The 14,402-nt window shown below is 44.2% G+C and overlaps 1 protein-coding gene across 1 annotated transcript in view; it reads right to left on the reverse strand.

Annotated features, from left to right (window-relative positions):
* Positions 1-1,032: 1,032 nt before the first annotated feature.
* Positions 1,033-14,402, reverse strand: part of LOC149320418 (uncharacterized) — a 63,634-nt gene continuing 50,264 nt past the window's right edge. Inside the window, exons 12-16 of the mRNA XM_089499621.1 lie at positions 10,377-10,784; positions 8,341-8,467; positions 4,762-4,865; positions 4,268-4,388; positions 1,033-3,273 (exon numbers count right to left, since the gene is read on the reverse strand). Coding sequence (XP_089355747.1) covers positions 2,309-3,273; positions 4,268-4,388; positions 4,762-4,865; positions 8,341-8,467; positions 10,377-10,784 — 1,725 coding nt within the window. The 3' untranslated portion in view covers positions 1,033-2,308. The remainder of the gene's footprint in view (positions 3,274-4,267; positions 4,389-4,761; positions 4,866-8,340; positions 8,468-10,376; positions 10,785-14,402) is intronic.

Consider the following 14,402-nt stretch of genomic DNA (forward strand, 5'->3'; position numbering starts at 1 on the left):
AAGGCAGGCATAAACTCCAGGAGAACGTGATCACTCCCTCTAGAGATGTGAAGGCCTTCAAGGGGGGGGGGGGGGACATTTTGAATGTTTTTTTTTCCTGAATTATGCTAATATAAAATATTCCATAATTGATTTTCTTCCTTTTTTCAAATTTTCATGTTTCCCCCCCCAGAAAAACAAAGAGAAGAAATTGGGGGGGGGGGGAGGGGGACATGAAAAATTGAAAAAAGGAAGAAAAACAATTATGGAATATTTTATTTTTGCATGATTCAGGAAAAACAAAGACAATTTCCCCCCTTTCCCTCCATGGGCCTTGACATCTCTACTCCCACATAAAAGATCCTACCACTTGCACCCATTTAGCAGGTCATCCCTGTTGGATAGGATCAGATCTAAAATAGATCTAAAATTCTTCCATCTTTTGAAAAATGAAATGGTCTTCCAAGCAAGTGAAGAATTTACCAGACCTTGAGGATTTGGCTGTTTGACATCTAGTAAATATCAGGATAGTTGAAGTCGCCCATCACTACTACATCTCTCCTTTCTGAGTGTGTGGTCACCTGTTCTAGAAAGCCATCATCCAATTCCTCAGTCTGACTTGGAGGTCTGTAGTAGACTCCCACCATAACATCCTTGTTGTTTTCCTCCCCTTTAATTTTTATCCAGACGCTCTCCACCTGGCTTCCAGGATTTACGTCTTAGATCTCTTCACAGGTGTAAACATCCTTGACATATAATGCTATTCCTCCTCCTTTCCTGTTTGGCCTATTTCTCTTAAAAAGGTTACACTCCTTTATTTCTACATTCCCATCGTTAGACTCATCATACCTCATTTCAGTGATGTCTATTATATTGTATTTTTTCTGTGTGTTAGGAGTTCAAGTTGAATATATATAGTTTTTTGCTTTCCATTATTGGGTCCTTGCACTATTTGCCTGTCCCCTTTATGACAGTTTGACCGATATGTCCAATCCTTTATGTAGTCCTACCTTCCAAAATACTGTCATTCCCCCCGCCAACCCCCCCCCCTCAGTTTAAAGCCCTCCTGATCAAATGTTTGAGACTGTTGGCAAAAATGTTTCTGCCTACTGGTGTGAGGTGCAACCCATCTCTTGCCAGAAGTCCCTCCTCATGGAACTGCAGCCCACAATAAAAGAATTGTTCTGGCACCATGTGCAGGGCCAATTATTCACATCCCCTATTTTCCTCTCCCTTCCTGGATCATGGCTTTCAACTGGGAGAAGGGATCAGATGCATACAGCTCTTACCCAAAGCCTCATAATCCCTTTTGATACTCTAAAGTCTGTGCCTCACAGTATCATTGATTCCCACATTGACAAAAGGAAGGTGTGACGGTCAGCAAGCTTGGAAAGTCATGTCAGCCTCTCTGTCATATCACAGATTTTTGCCCCAGGGAGACAACACTCCTGAGACATCTTATCAGGCCCATAAACCACTCCTTTTGTACCCCTCAGCAAGGAGTCCCCCACAACCACTACATGCCTCCTCTGAGGCTCAATAGCGGCCATTCCCTGTGCTGTTTCTACCAAGATCTCCTGCATCCCCCTGAGGACTGTCCCTGCTGCTGCACCGCATCATCCCTGATAAGGGAGAGAACTTCAAATCAGTTCAGTTGCTGCAAACTCCCAGAACAACCCCTGGTTTCCTGACTTCTGTGTGACATTCCTCCAACCTTCTAACTCCTGTGTATGTGAAAGGACCTCTCCCTGAAACTTCCTCCATATGTTCCCAAACCAGGACTGCTCATTCTGTTCTATCCAGGAAAACCTCTTGCTCCCTAATATGTTGAAGTGTATCTATCCAGGCCTCCAGGGACTTTCTGATGACAAGAGGAAATCAATGAGATGTGTGTGACACCAAACCTAGGAACACCACTGCCTCCTGTCCCCCCTTTCTCCTTCTCCACCCTCCCCTGAGAAGAGAGGTGTGTCTTTTTGGAGGATTATAGGGTGCAATGCAGCAGCTAAAAAGGGAAATGCGATTTTAGGCTGCATCAATATTCCATTCCCTTCTCCTTTTGTGTCGGGTCTTTTTAGATTGTAAGCCTGAGGGCAGGGAACCGTCTATTATCCCCTCTGTTGGAAGCTGCCCGGATTCCCAGTGATTGGGCAGCATATAAATAAATCCTATTATTATTATTATTATTATTATTATTATTATTATTATTATGAACTTCCTGACAGTAAGAGTTGTTCAACAGTAGAACACACTCCCTCAGAGAGTGGTGGAGTCTCCCTCCTTGGAGGTCTTTAAACAGAGGCTGGATGGCCATTTGTCATGTATTATTCTATGATACCAGGTGGACTCTTCTGTGAGTTTCAAGATTTGACTTCTGAGCAAAACATTTTCCACACTGTTGGCATTTGTATGGTTTCTCTCCTGTGTGGGTTTTCTGATGCCTTGAAAGGTTTGACTTGTCAGAAAAACGTTTCTCACATTCCTGGCATTTGTATGATTTCTCTCCTGTGTGGAGAATCTGATGCCTTACAAGGGAACTCCTGTCAGCAAAACATTTCCCACAGAGCTCACATTTGTAAGGCCTGTGTCTTGTGTGGACTCTCTGATGATGCACAAGGTCCGAATTGTGAGTAAAACATTTCCCACACTGCTGGCATTTGTATGGTTGTTCTCCAAGATGGACTCTTTGATGCCTTGAAAGGTAGTACTTGTCAACAAAACATTTCTCACATTCCTGACATTTGTATGGTTTCTCTCCTGTGTGGAGACTTTGATGCCTTACAAGGGAAGTCTTCTCAGCCAAACATTTTCCACAGCGCTGGCAAGTGTATGGCTTCTGTCCTGTGTGGACTTTCTGATGATGCACAAGATCAGACCTCTGAGCAAAACATTTCCCACAGTGCTGGCATTTGTATGGTCTCTCTCTTGTGTGGATTCTCTGATGCCTTGTAAGGTTTGACTTGTCAGCAAAACATTTCTGACACTCCTGGCATTTGTATGGTTTCTCTCCTGTGAGGAGATTCTGATGCTTCACCAGGGAAGAACTCTTAGCAAAACATTTCCCACAGTGCCAGCATTTGTATGGTTTCTCTCCTGTGTGGACTCTCTGGTGGACTTGAAGGTGTGACATCTGAGCAAAACATTTCCCACAGTGCTGGCATTTGTATGGTTTCTCTCCTGTGTGGACTCTTTGGTGTCTTTGAAGGTGTGCTTTGCGAACAAAACATTGCCCACACTGCTGGCATTTGTATGGCTTCTCTCCTATGTGGCTTCTCTGAGGATTCACATGGTCTCCTATAAAGATTGACAAGGACAGAAAAAACTGAATCTCTGAAGGTTCTCTGGAGTCAACAACATATAAGCAAGCTCAGGTAGGGAAAGAAACTTCAGATAAAACGAGTTTATGTGTCCCCTTTCCCTCCCTTCATAGATATTAATCAGAATTGCTAAATGGAACTCCTTTATATCAGTTCACTCAAACCAGTTGTTAAAATTTGTCACAAGAGATCTATTCTTTGCTATTCTGGACAGAGCTAGACTACTTTTGTTCCCTCCTCCCCTCTTTGCTCCCATATGCCAGGTCAACTTCCATTTCTCCCGCCACTGTTCGACTTTTCCATCTGCACACACACACACACACACACACACACACACACACACAGAGTGTGATGCAGGAAAGAGACAATTTAAGGCCGATTTGGTGAGATAAACGTGCAAATAAATTAACAAGACAGGATGAGGAATGGGGCTGAAAGTTGACCTCAGTTTTGTGAGGCCTTTAGGGAGGTCACACCCCAGGTGATTTCAGAGGACACCTTCCATTGTATTGCCGGGAAACAAATGAAATAATGTTTTGCTTCTTAATGTCTACCAACATCCCTTAGGGAAGTGGAGGCAATTTTGTCCCTATTGGTCCCTTTCTCAGCCATTTTAAGGCCAGGGGAGCCCTTTCCCCCCAAGAGGATACTGGAAGCCTGTCCAGACCCTTAAAAGGCTGGAAGAAGAGTTAAAAACCCAGTAAACTAGGTCTGGGATGTACTGAGGAGCAAACTGAGGGCAAAAAAAATATTAATTGCCATGGTTCCTTCCTACAAAATTCTAGGACTGGCAGCTTAGGGAGTGATATTTAGACCTCAACTGGAGAGCTCAAGGGCCTCATGAAACTAAAAATCGCAGGATTCCACAGGATGTTGCCATGACAATTAAAGTGGAATCCTAGAGCTATGACAATGTGGTATGAAAGGATACTCAGTCTCCATAGGAAAGGCAGTTGACTCAAATTCCTTACCCAGGGAAGATATATTCTCATTATTTTCCATCATGACCTCCTTGTACAAAAATCTCTGGTTCTGATCCAACAGTTCCCATTCTTCCTCTGTGAAATATATAGCAATATCCCAAAAGGTAATCTGCAATAGAAAATAGACCGCACACAGGGAGTGACCAAACAAGAGGGGAGGAAAGCACATGGTGCATCCCAAATATTGTTTGATCACTTCAGAATACTAATAAGAGTGGGACAGATTTGAATATTGTCACATCTCTTTTCTTTAACTCCCTGGAACATGAAGAATAGGACATGAAGGGAAAGACAAGACTACAATCTGGATTCCTGGTTATCTAGATTTCTCATGTAAAGAGAGACTTTGTTTAGCATGTGGAAACGGTTCCATGTAAATCTTACTAATGTGAATTATTAACTGTCATAAGACTAGGATAGCCTCAGCCCATTAGCAACTCCCAAATGTTCCATCAGAAAGGAAGGAAGGAGTGAATGTTAACCTGTTCCAAGGTCATTCTTCCTGCAATTTCCTCCATGGAGAAAGCTTTCAATGTCGGTTCTCCTCTCTCCCTACATCTGGAGACCATTCTGGACCTATGCATACCTGCAGAAAGTACAAATGAAATACACATTTATATAGTCAGTTAAATGGCTCCGAGTGAAAATCAAGCCTGAATTTACACTGGGATACAAAATAAACAATTGAGGTTTTTGCACAACATTCCTTATATGCTTGAAGTTATCTTTTAACTTTCATGATATAAGGCCCTTACCCTGCTCATTCTCCCCAAGTATATACAGGCTAGGGTCCCAAGTGTCTTCCCCTTATAAATTCCATACCTTAAGCCGCCTGCTTGCCTGTATGAATCCCTCTTTGACTGCCAGTCAGATTCCTTATCTGATTCTCAATGAAGAACCTCTCAGTCCTCCCTGCTTTTATATATTGTAATTCCCTGGGAGCCCCCCCCAGTCTACCTGTGAGGAGGCAGCGGTGAGGCCAAGGCCGGGCGGCGGCTCCACTTCTTTGCCGCCGCCTCCATAGAAGGGCCGGGTGACTACCTGGCCCTTTTGTGGAGGCAGCGGCAGCAGCTGCAAAGAGGCCAAAGCCTTCCCTGCAGCCTGGCCTCACCGCTGCCTTCGCGGGAAGGCCGGGCGGCGCTGGAGGCCAAAGGGCCTCCAGGCAGCCACCCGGCCCTTTTGCGGAGGGGGCAGCCACGAGGAGGCCGAAGCCTGGTCTCCAGACCGGCCTCCTCGCAGATGCAGCCTCCGCAGAAGGGCCGGGTGGCTGCCTGGAGGCCCTTTGGCCTCCAGCGCCGCCTGGCCTTCCTGCAGAGGCTGAGGGCCATGCCTCCTCGCCACCACAGCCGCTGCCGGTAACGGCAACTTGGAGGCCAAGGTGGCGGCGGCGGCGGCAATGAAAAAGGTAAGTGGGGAAAGGGAGGGAGGGAAGGAGGGAGGCAGGAAGGGAGGGAAGGAAAGGGGAGGGTAAGCTAGGGACTTTTGTCCCCAATGGCGGCGCGCGTGCACACGCGCCGCCACTGGGGACAATAGGGATTTGAGCATACGTGGAATTTGGTATACATGGGGGGGGGGTCCGGAACGGATCCCCCACGTATACCAAGGGCCCACTGTACCTGGAAAATATATCATATTTCATACCAACATATTCAAACATAACAGTAGTTCTTCATTTATTTACATTACTATACTTACAGATAACTGTATCGTCAGCTTTCTTTTCATTTCTTCTTACAACACTTTAACAATATTACAGCTCCAACGCTTCTGTTCATTGTACATTTATCATTTTAACTTTCTCGATTAATCCACGGTAAACAACTGTAATTAGCAGTTATTAGGAACCCACTTCTCATCTAATTAAAAGTGACAGTTGCCCCACCTCCTTTTAAAAGGGTACACTCTTGGTCCTGCCTCCCTGATTTGGGAGTTCCAGCTTATGGAGTTCAGTTTTTGGGGGGGGTTCTAATTGGGGGGGGGGCTTCTGGAGTTCTGCCTTTTGGAGTTCCCTAGATTCTGCGGTTCTCTAGGAACCTCCCATGTATCTGTAGGATCCATCCTGAAATCCAAGAGGTGGCCATCTTTGTTGCTCAAAATGTGATTTTGTGGTATGTGTTATCCCTCTGCGAGGTCCTCTTGGGACCCCAAACAATAATGTGTGCTCTGTATATGGTGTTGATGTAAACAGTGTATAATGTGTGACAAGAACAAGACATCTAGTGATAATGTCTTTGAAGCCAGAGCACTAATGTGTATTGCACTTCACCTGTGACTGTATGAGTAATATGTAACTCAGTGGCATACCCCAACTTGGTGTCACCCACTGAGGGGGGGGGGGGCGCTTCTGGGGCGGGACCTCCAGTGCATGTGCTGCATGGGAGCACATGAGCATGTCTGCACGCATGCATGTGCAGCCCCGCGGCAGCCCAGAAAACACCTGAATTCTCTCCCCCTGAATTTTTACCCAGTTGCTCTCAACCTGACTTCCTGGGTTTAAGTCATGGAACCTCTTCACAAGTATAAACATCCTTAACTCATAAAGCTATTCTCTCTCCTTTCTTGCTAAGTCTATTTCTCTGAATTGCCGAATTTTGCCCTCCAAAATACTGTCGCCCTCCCCACCAGGACTCAGTTTAAAGCTCTCCTGATCAGATTTGTGATCCTCTGAGCAAAAATGTTCTTGATAACTCAAAACCACTCAAATCGCTACACTCCCATGGTGGCACACAACAACTGCAACAGCAACAGCAAAGAGTGATGCAAGTGCTAGGATATTGGACAGGGGCTTGGGAAAACCAGCTTTCAACTCCCATTGAGCCACAAAATTTACTGGGCAACCTCAGCTGCCTATTTTCTCTCTCACATACACACACTGACCTATTTTGTAGGGTGGCTATTGTGAGGATAAAGTGACCTTGAGTTGCAGAAAGTGAAGGACAGATATAGATAAGAATACAAAGGTCTGGAAGGTCATGCTAATAGAAAATTTAACTAAAAGAGGAAGGGCTGCTAGAGACAACCAAGACCACTCTATGCAATATGCAAATAAAAATTCTATGCAACATGCAAATAAAAATGTGTAAATTCCTCACATGTTGCTTTTGAAAAGATACTCTATATGAGGTGGATATGTAGTTTTAGTGTTTGTAATTTTATATCGTTTTAATATGTTTTAATTGTTTTTAAGTGTTATTATTTCTGTGTCGCCTTGAGTCTCTTTCTGGGAAAGGCAGCACAGAAATTAAATACATAAATAATACTCTATTACAGTTGCTGTACCAGCTGGAAAGGTGGCAGAACTCAGATAAATAAATGAAATAATAAATAAAACAAAATTCTATTACAGTTGCTGTACCAGTTGGAATTTTTTTTAGTCGGATAGTCCAATAACACAAACTCAAGACATTTCCTTTGACTGATTCTGAAGTGCATTCTTTGCTGGTTTTGTTTGTATATTAAATACTAATACTAATACAATGATGCCTCATTACCTGGGGACGGCAAGCCACCATTGTCCCCAATCGTAGCACATGCTGCCATTAGGGACAGCTCCATTGTTCCTAATGGTGGCACAGCCATGTATATGGGAATGAGGGGGGGTAGGTCTAGGGTTTGATTTTTTAACTTTATTGTAATGATGTATTTTATTGTTGTAACCCGCTCGGATTCTTCGTGATTGGGCGGGCTAGAAATAAATCTTTATTATTATTATTAATGCCACCATTGGGGACAACAGGACTTAAGGTCTTGGATTTTGGTATCTATGGGGAGGTTCAGAATAGATCTCCTGCGGATACAGAGATAACAAGGTACCACTATAATATATACATGTGTATGTGTGGATCTGTGTACACACACACACACACTCACAGTAGTTGAGATCCTCCATAGAGGGTGGAGGGCCCAATCTGTGCATGTGAAGAATGTACTACACAACCTTCAACAAATCTTGCCAAGAAAACTCCATGAAACTCCAGAGTTGCCAAAGGTCAGAAACAACTTGAAGGCACATAACAACAAAGAGACACACAGAATTTTGGATAGTGAGTGTTCATCCATACCTTGCAAGAGGGCTCTTCCATCACCCTTCTGCTTGACTATTCCCCATTGTAGACTCTGCCTGGGGCCTAACAGAGCCTTCTCAGCCACAGAGAATTCAGAGTGGACTTTTACCAAGGGATTCTTGACCTGAAACAGCAATCAGGATTCAAGACATGGAATTTGGAGAAGGATAAGAAAATGGCAAAAGCCTTTGGGAAGGGGTTTAGGCCTGTGTATTATGAGACATCTACACACAACCAAGCCAGGAATGTCAGCCCTCATAAACCCATCTTGAAAAAGTTGCACACAAAAGAAGAGCTCAAAGAGGTGGGATATAATATAATATATACTATATACACTATAAAGTTGGCCTTCTGTTTTAGCGGGGATCTGTTCCGGTACACCCTCCCACATGCAAAACAGAGGCTTGCACATATTCAAGTCTCATAGGCTTGAATGGAGTGTGACTCCATGCGCATGCGCTAGGCATGCACCCCATTAAGATTAGCAGAGGTCATCCCTCCTCAAGTTTTCAAGGTCGCAGATCTCAGATCCACGAGTTAGGAGGGGTGACAGTAGTAACACTTATGTTTATACTTGGAATATGTCTATTGTGTATGCTGAAACACAAACAATTCCATGGAGCCCACAGCAAGAGCATTTGGAAAACCCTTTGACCATATAATGGAAGTCTTCTGCCAATTTGTACCATTTCATATACATATGTTACCCCCCATGCTTGATACAACATTAATCAAGAAGCACTGGGTTGGGGGATCTGGATCTGACCCCAATGTGGAAACTGAATAGGCTGGCAAATCTTAGACTGGCAAGAGCTAAAGCTAGCAAAAGGGAGTAGGGCACCAAACTTGATGGGATTCACTGAATCCCCAGGATAATCCTATTGTGTATGCAGAGGGAGACAATGGATTTGGCTAGGCAAGGTGAAGGGCTGCAATCAGACAAACTACAGAGGCGGCCTAATCCCTTTATCCCAAGGAATCCAAATGAATCACCTACCCACTTGTGCTATTCTTTCCAACCTGGGAAACCATTTACAGTGCGACCATGCTATAGGCGGGCACCCCATACGCAGCTTCCTGTTTACGTGGAAGCTGCGCGATGGGAGAAAGATGGCGCATGCGCCCGTGGTACACACGCTCTCCCACACCACAAACATGAGCCCCATGGGACCACTGTATTAGCTTTTTAGCTTTGGAGGTTTTGCCCTCAAAACAATATAAACATCAGGTCCAACTGACTGTTCAGTGGCTCAGTCCAGTTGCAGGCAGACGCTCTGTCGGTTTACCTGGATATTGCACCTAACTACTCCCATCTTTGTTTCCTAGTTCTTGTGTGTGAGCATAGTTGCTTGTGTGTATATGTGTGTGCATTATTCCCCTTTAATAAAACTTATTTGAACTGCTTCTGGAATTCTGAGATTTCAGAACTAGTATAGTTGTGTTACCCAGCTGAATCAAATCGCTCCTTTGGGCTAATTACCAAATTGTCCTAAAAGCATAGGAAATGTGGGTTTCCGCCCTGGACTCCAGCAATTATATGTACAGTACATGTGTGTATTTGAGGAACTGCAACAAACATATAAGAAAGAAAAAGAAAAATCTACTGCTACTTTATAGATACCTGTACATTCTGTGACCACAACACTGTTGTTGGCAATTTGTTATGTTTGCTTTCGAATGAAAATAACATGGTGACTGTGATTCCGCTCCATCACAAAGAGGGTCCTCTGTACAAGGACGTAGCCAAGGGGGGGGGGTTCTTGGGGTCCAGACCCCCCCTTCCATTAGATAAAATGAATGGTAAGTGCTGCCGTGCTGCCCCACCCAAGCCCCATTATAATGGTGGCACTTAGTCTGGACCCTCCCCTTCCCAAAATCCTGGCTACATCCCTGCTCTGTACGTTGTACCTTATCAAACCCAAATCAGGGGGCAGCACACTTCAGTCTTTGCCCCTTGAAGTAACCAGAGGCTAAAAAAAGGCAACCTAGAGCCAGACCTTGCTCACCTTCGGTTCATGAGGAAACGCTCTTACCTGTTGCTCTTTCTCCTTCTTGTCTGCCTGACTAAGAAGGAAACCCTCTGCCAGGGCCACCGCCTGGGAACAGGTCTTTGCCCCACATTCCTTGACCCAGTTCTTCATATCTGGGGGCAAGATGGTCAGGAACTGCTCCAAGATCACCAGGTCCAGGATCTCATTTTTGGTGTGTAGCTCTGGCTTCAGCCATTGGCGGCAGAGATGGTGGAGTTGGCTGCAAACTTCCCGGGGCCCATCGCCTTCTTCGTAGGAGAACTGGCTGAAGCGCTGGTGCTGCATGTCTGAACTGGCCAGGCCCTCACCCAGGGACCTCTGGACTGTCCTCTCCCAGAATCCCCCAGTGCCCTCTATATCAGGGCCTCTTCCTCCTTCAGGACCAACTGAGTCTGGATCATCCATCTGTGTTTTATTGCATCAATGAAGCCACAAACAGGATCAAAATTATTCTTCCTCCATCCATCTCAGGGCAAAGATGTCAAAGATGCTCTGCTTAAACACCCTGTAAAGCCAATACATTGTTGCATTACTATAGATAGTAGCAGGTTATTTACATATCGCCATCAAATTATATTGTTGTGATAAGAATTAATACCTTGGTATGAGTATCCTGCCTAGAGGTACCAGATCCTGTCTGATCTGGTAAGTTAAGCAGAGTCAGCCCTGGTTAGTACTTGGATGGGAGATCACCAACAAATACCAAGTGCTTGTAGGCTGTATTTCAGTGGAAGGAACTGGCAAAACCATCTCTCATTACCCCTTGGCTAATAAAACCATACAAAACCATACATGGGGTCACCATACGCTACTTAAAGGCACACACATACAGGCTACTTAAAGGCACACACATACACACGGGGAAAAAGGAATTTGTGGAGGCCTCCAAAAGCAAACAGGTCTCTGCCCTGAAGGAAAGGCAGTTTCAGTTCTTTCACCTGAAAGCCAGTATCAACAGCATGGAAAGCATCAATGAACTGAAAATCAAATTGATTGAGATGAGAGAGATCAAGAATTATAGACCTATCTTGCTCTTGAATGTTGATTACAAAATTTTTGTAACAATATTATCAGAAAGCCTTAAAAGGGTGTTAAAAGATTGGATTTATGAGGACCAAGCAAGATTTTTTCCAAACAGAAATATAAAAGAAAATATAAGAACTGCATTAAATATTATTGAATATTATGAGAAGTTTAATAAGAGAAAGGTGGCTAGACACACTGAAAAAGTGTTCAATTACATCAAATAAAAATCCATGAAAGAATTAATGATAAAGTGAATTTGGGAAGTAACTGCTTAAAATGGATTAACAGTCTCTACAAAAAACAAAGCACATAAAATTATAGTGAATGGGGAGTAAACCTTGCTATTCTTCTGTCTCTGGGATAGGCCTGGGGGAGCTTTATTCAGGGATAGCCATGTTGGTCATATAGCACAGTACGATAACATCATAATTCTTGTTGTTCTTGTGAACGGAGACAACCGGAATCTTAAAGGAAGTATCTTTTTGTGTTGCTAATAGAATAAAAGTACATATCCTGGACTTTATTATGTTTTAATATATTTCCCTGAATCCACATGGTCAGAACTAGGAGTGACCCTGGATTTCCTGCATGGCAGGTGGTTGGACTGGATGGCCCTTGTGGTCTCTTCCAACTCTATGATTCTATGACCCCAAATTTCCCTTTTGTGTGGGAACGAAGGAGGGGGAAGGAAATGGCTTTGGGGGTAGAATTGGAGCCCTGCTTCTCTTCTTTGCCCTGGAAAGAAGGAACCTTGGTGGTGATGGTGGAGGGGGGAGGTTATTTGAGAGTACCTAGGAGAGGCTTAGGAAGCTGGGTATGTTTAGCCTGGAGAAGAAAAGGTTAAGAGGTGATATGATAGCTCTGTTTAAATATTTGAAGGGATGTCATGTTAAGGATGAAGCAAGCTTGTTTTCTACTGCCCCAGAGAATAGGAGTCAGACGAATAGATGCAAGCTCCAGGAATAGAGATTCCACCTCAACATTAGGAGGAACTTCCTGACAGTAAGGACTGTTTGACAGTGGAACACATTTCCTCAGAGAGTGACGGAGTCTGGAGGTCTTTAAAGAGAGGCTGGATGGCCTTCTGTCGGGGATGCTTTGACTGTTCCTGCATGGCAGGGGTTGGATTGAATGGCCCTTGTGGCCTCTTCCAACTCTCTGATTCTGTGATTCTCTTCCACTAGACAGTGAATCCAAGGGGGAACTGAAAACCAAGGGGCAAGGTGGGTGGATGACAGGAACCTAGGGAGAAATGTCATAGTTCCCCTACACACTCCATGGCTCTCAGATTGAGAAAGGAACTGATAGCTAGGTAGCTCTGGGTGTGCTGTTCACTTTTGAAGAAATTACTTTGGCAGAATTAATTATTTCCTCCTAGATTAACTGGGGAGTTTATAGGTTTCTTACTTGCTCTTCTGGATATCTGCTTGCAGCCTCAAAGGTCAAGAATTCCAGAGGGGTGGTGGTCTGGCAGCTTTACCCCCTCTTCTCCAAAGAACAGAGGATCCAAATTAGGATTCTGGTGCTACAGCAGTGCCTGGGGGTGAGAAGACAAAGGAGAAGAAATGATGCTCTCCGATGGACCCCTCTCTCTTGCCCCTCAGCTGCCCCCCATTGCAAAGGGAGGGGAACCTGAATCAGGATGTAGCTGGGAAATGGGCCCTGGCATGTCCTTTTGTGGGAAGAGACAGATGATGGGAAAACATTTGCCTTTGTCTTCATTTAGGTTTGCTGTCTTTATGATTATTAGATAGCCTGCACCTGCATTTGGGGACTAGCAAATAAAACATACATAAAATACTTTCAGAGCCCCGATTTTAATTTTCTTTCAGATCTATTTGGAGCTGAGTTTGCCTGCTGCCTCAAAGGTTGCAGGGAGTCTTCTGGAATAACAGAGCTGGTGGGGCCTTTACTCCCAGGAAAGTGGGTGCTGGATGGCAGCCAAAGGGTTGGAGCTGGACTTTCTCAAAGCATCTCTTCTAAGCATTGATAAGAAAAAGGAGCAAGGGTAAATGCATAATCCTTTCCTATGTTACAGGGAGGAATGATTTCCTAGAGTTTCTTTGATCATATAATACAGTCAACAAAATGATTGGCATGTCGATAGCCAAAAGTGCTGATTTTCCCAGGAAAAAACTGTGTAAAAATAAAATTATTTCCTCCATTTTCCAGATCTTTAGAATGTAATCCTACAGGGGAGATCTAAGAGCCATTTCCTGACGGGAGCATGTCTGCCTTTTTTGTGCGTGTGTATTGTCATAATATGAGTTTGTGGTGTTCATGGGCCAACTGGTTTCTCTCTTCTGCCCATCTTGCTGGGTTGTTGTTAGGGCAAAGAGTCAGGAAAACTTATTTTCTCAGACCTCCTTCCTAGAGAGCAGAGACTTTTTTTTTTCAAATCTGAGAGAGCATTTTTAAAATCAGATGTTTTTTCTTGTATTTATTTTCTAAAAGCTGGTTTTATTCAACTGGTTGTTTTCTTAAAACTAGTTTTAAAAACCAGCCTATCTCTAGCCATAGTTATAGAAAGAGGTTTTCTATCCTAATGGATTGTTTGGTGCAGACAGTGGCTGAACTCTCCTATGGATTCAGAGGTCTTTTGAGAGGAGGAATAAAATACAACAACTGCAACAACAAAAATCTGTGGGGGGAAAGTGTTGAAGAGGACCCAGAGTAGTGTCAGTATCCCTTCCTTCTTTCCTTTTAGTCTTTCTCTCTCTCCTTCTGGACTTCACTTCCATTGAGGGACACCCCAAAGAGCCTCCCTGGTTCTCCTTGTGAAGAGGAAGAAAAATACATCAAGCAACCCCAGGACAGGATGGCCATCGGCCGGGATGCTTTGATTTGGATTTCCTGCATGGCAGAAGGGGGTTGGACTAGATGGCCATTCTTGGGGTCTCTTCCAGCTCTACGATTCTATGATTCTATAAGGTCTGTTGTCTTCTTAAGTGGCACTCGCTACAGCCATGGGACACACTGGAAATATGGGGCCTTCGTGCGTAC

This window comes from Sceloporus occidentalis, unplaced genomic scaffold, assembly GCF_023333645.1.
Source record: "Sceloporus occidentalis isolate IW3139 unplaced genomic scaffold, rSceOcc1.0.p SCAF_1, whole genome shotgun sequence".
NCBI classification, from domain to species: domain Eukaryota; kingdom Metazoa; phylum Chordata; class Lepidosauria; order Squamata; family Phrynosomatidae; genus Sceloporus; species Sceloporus occidentalis.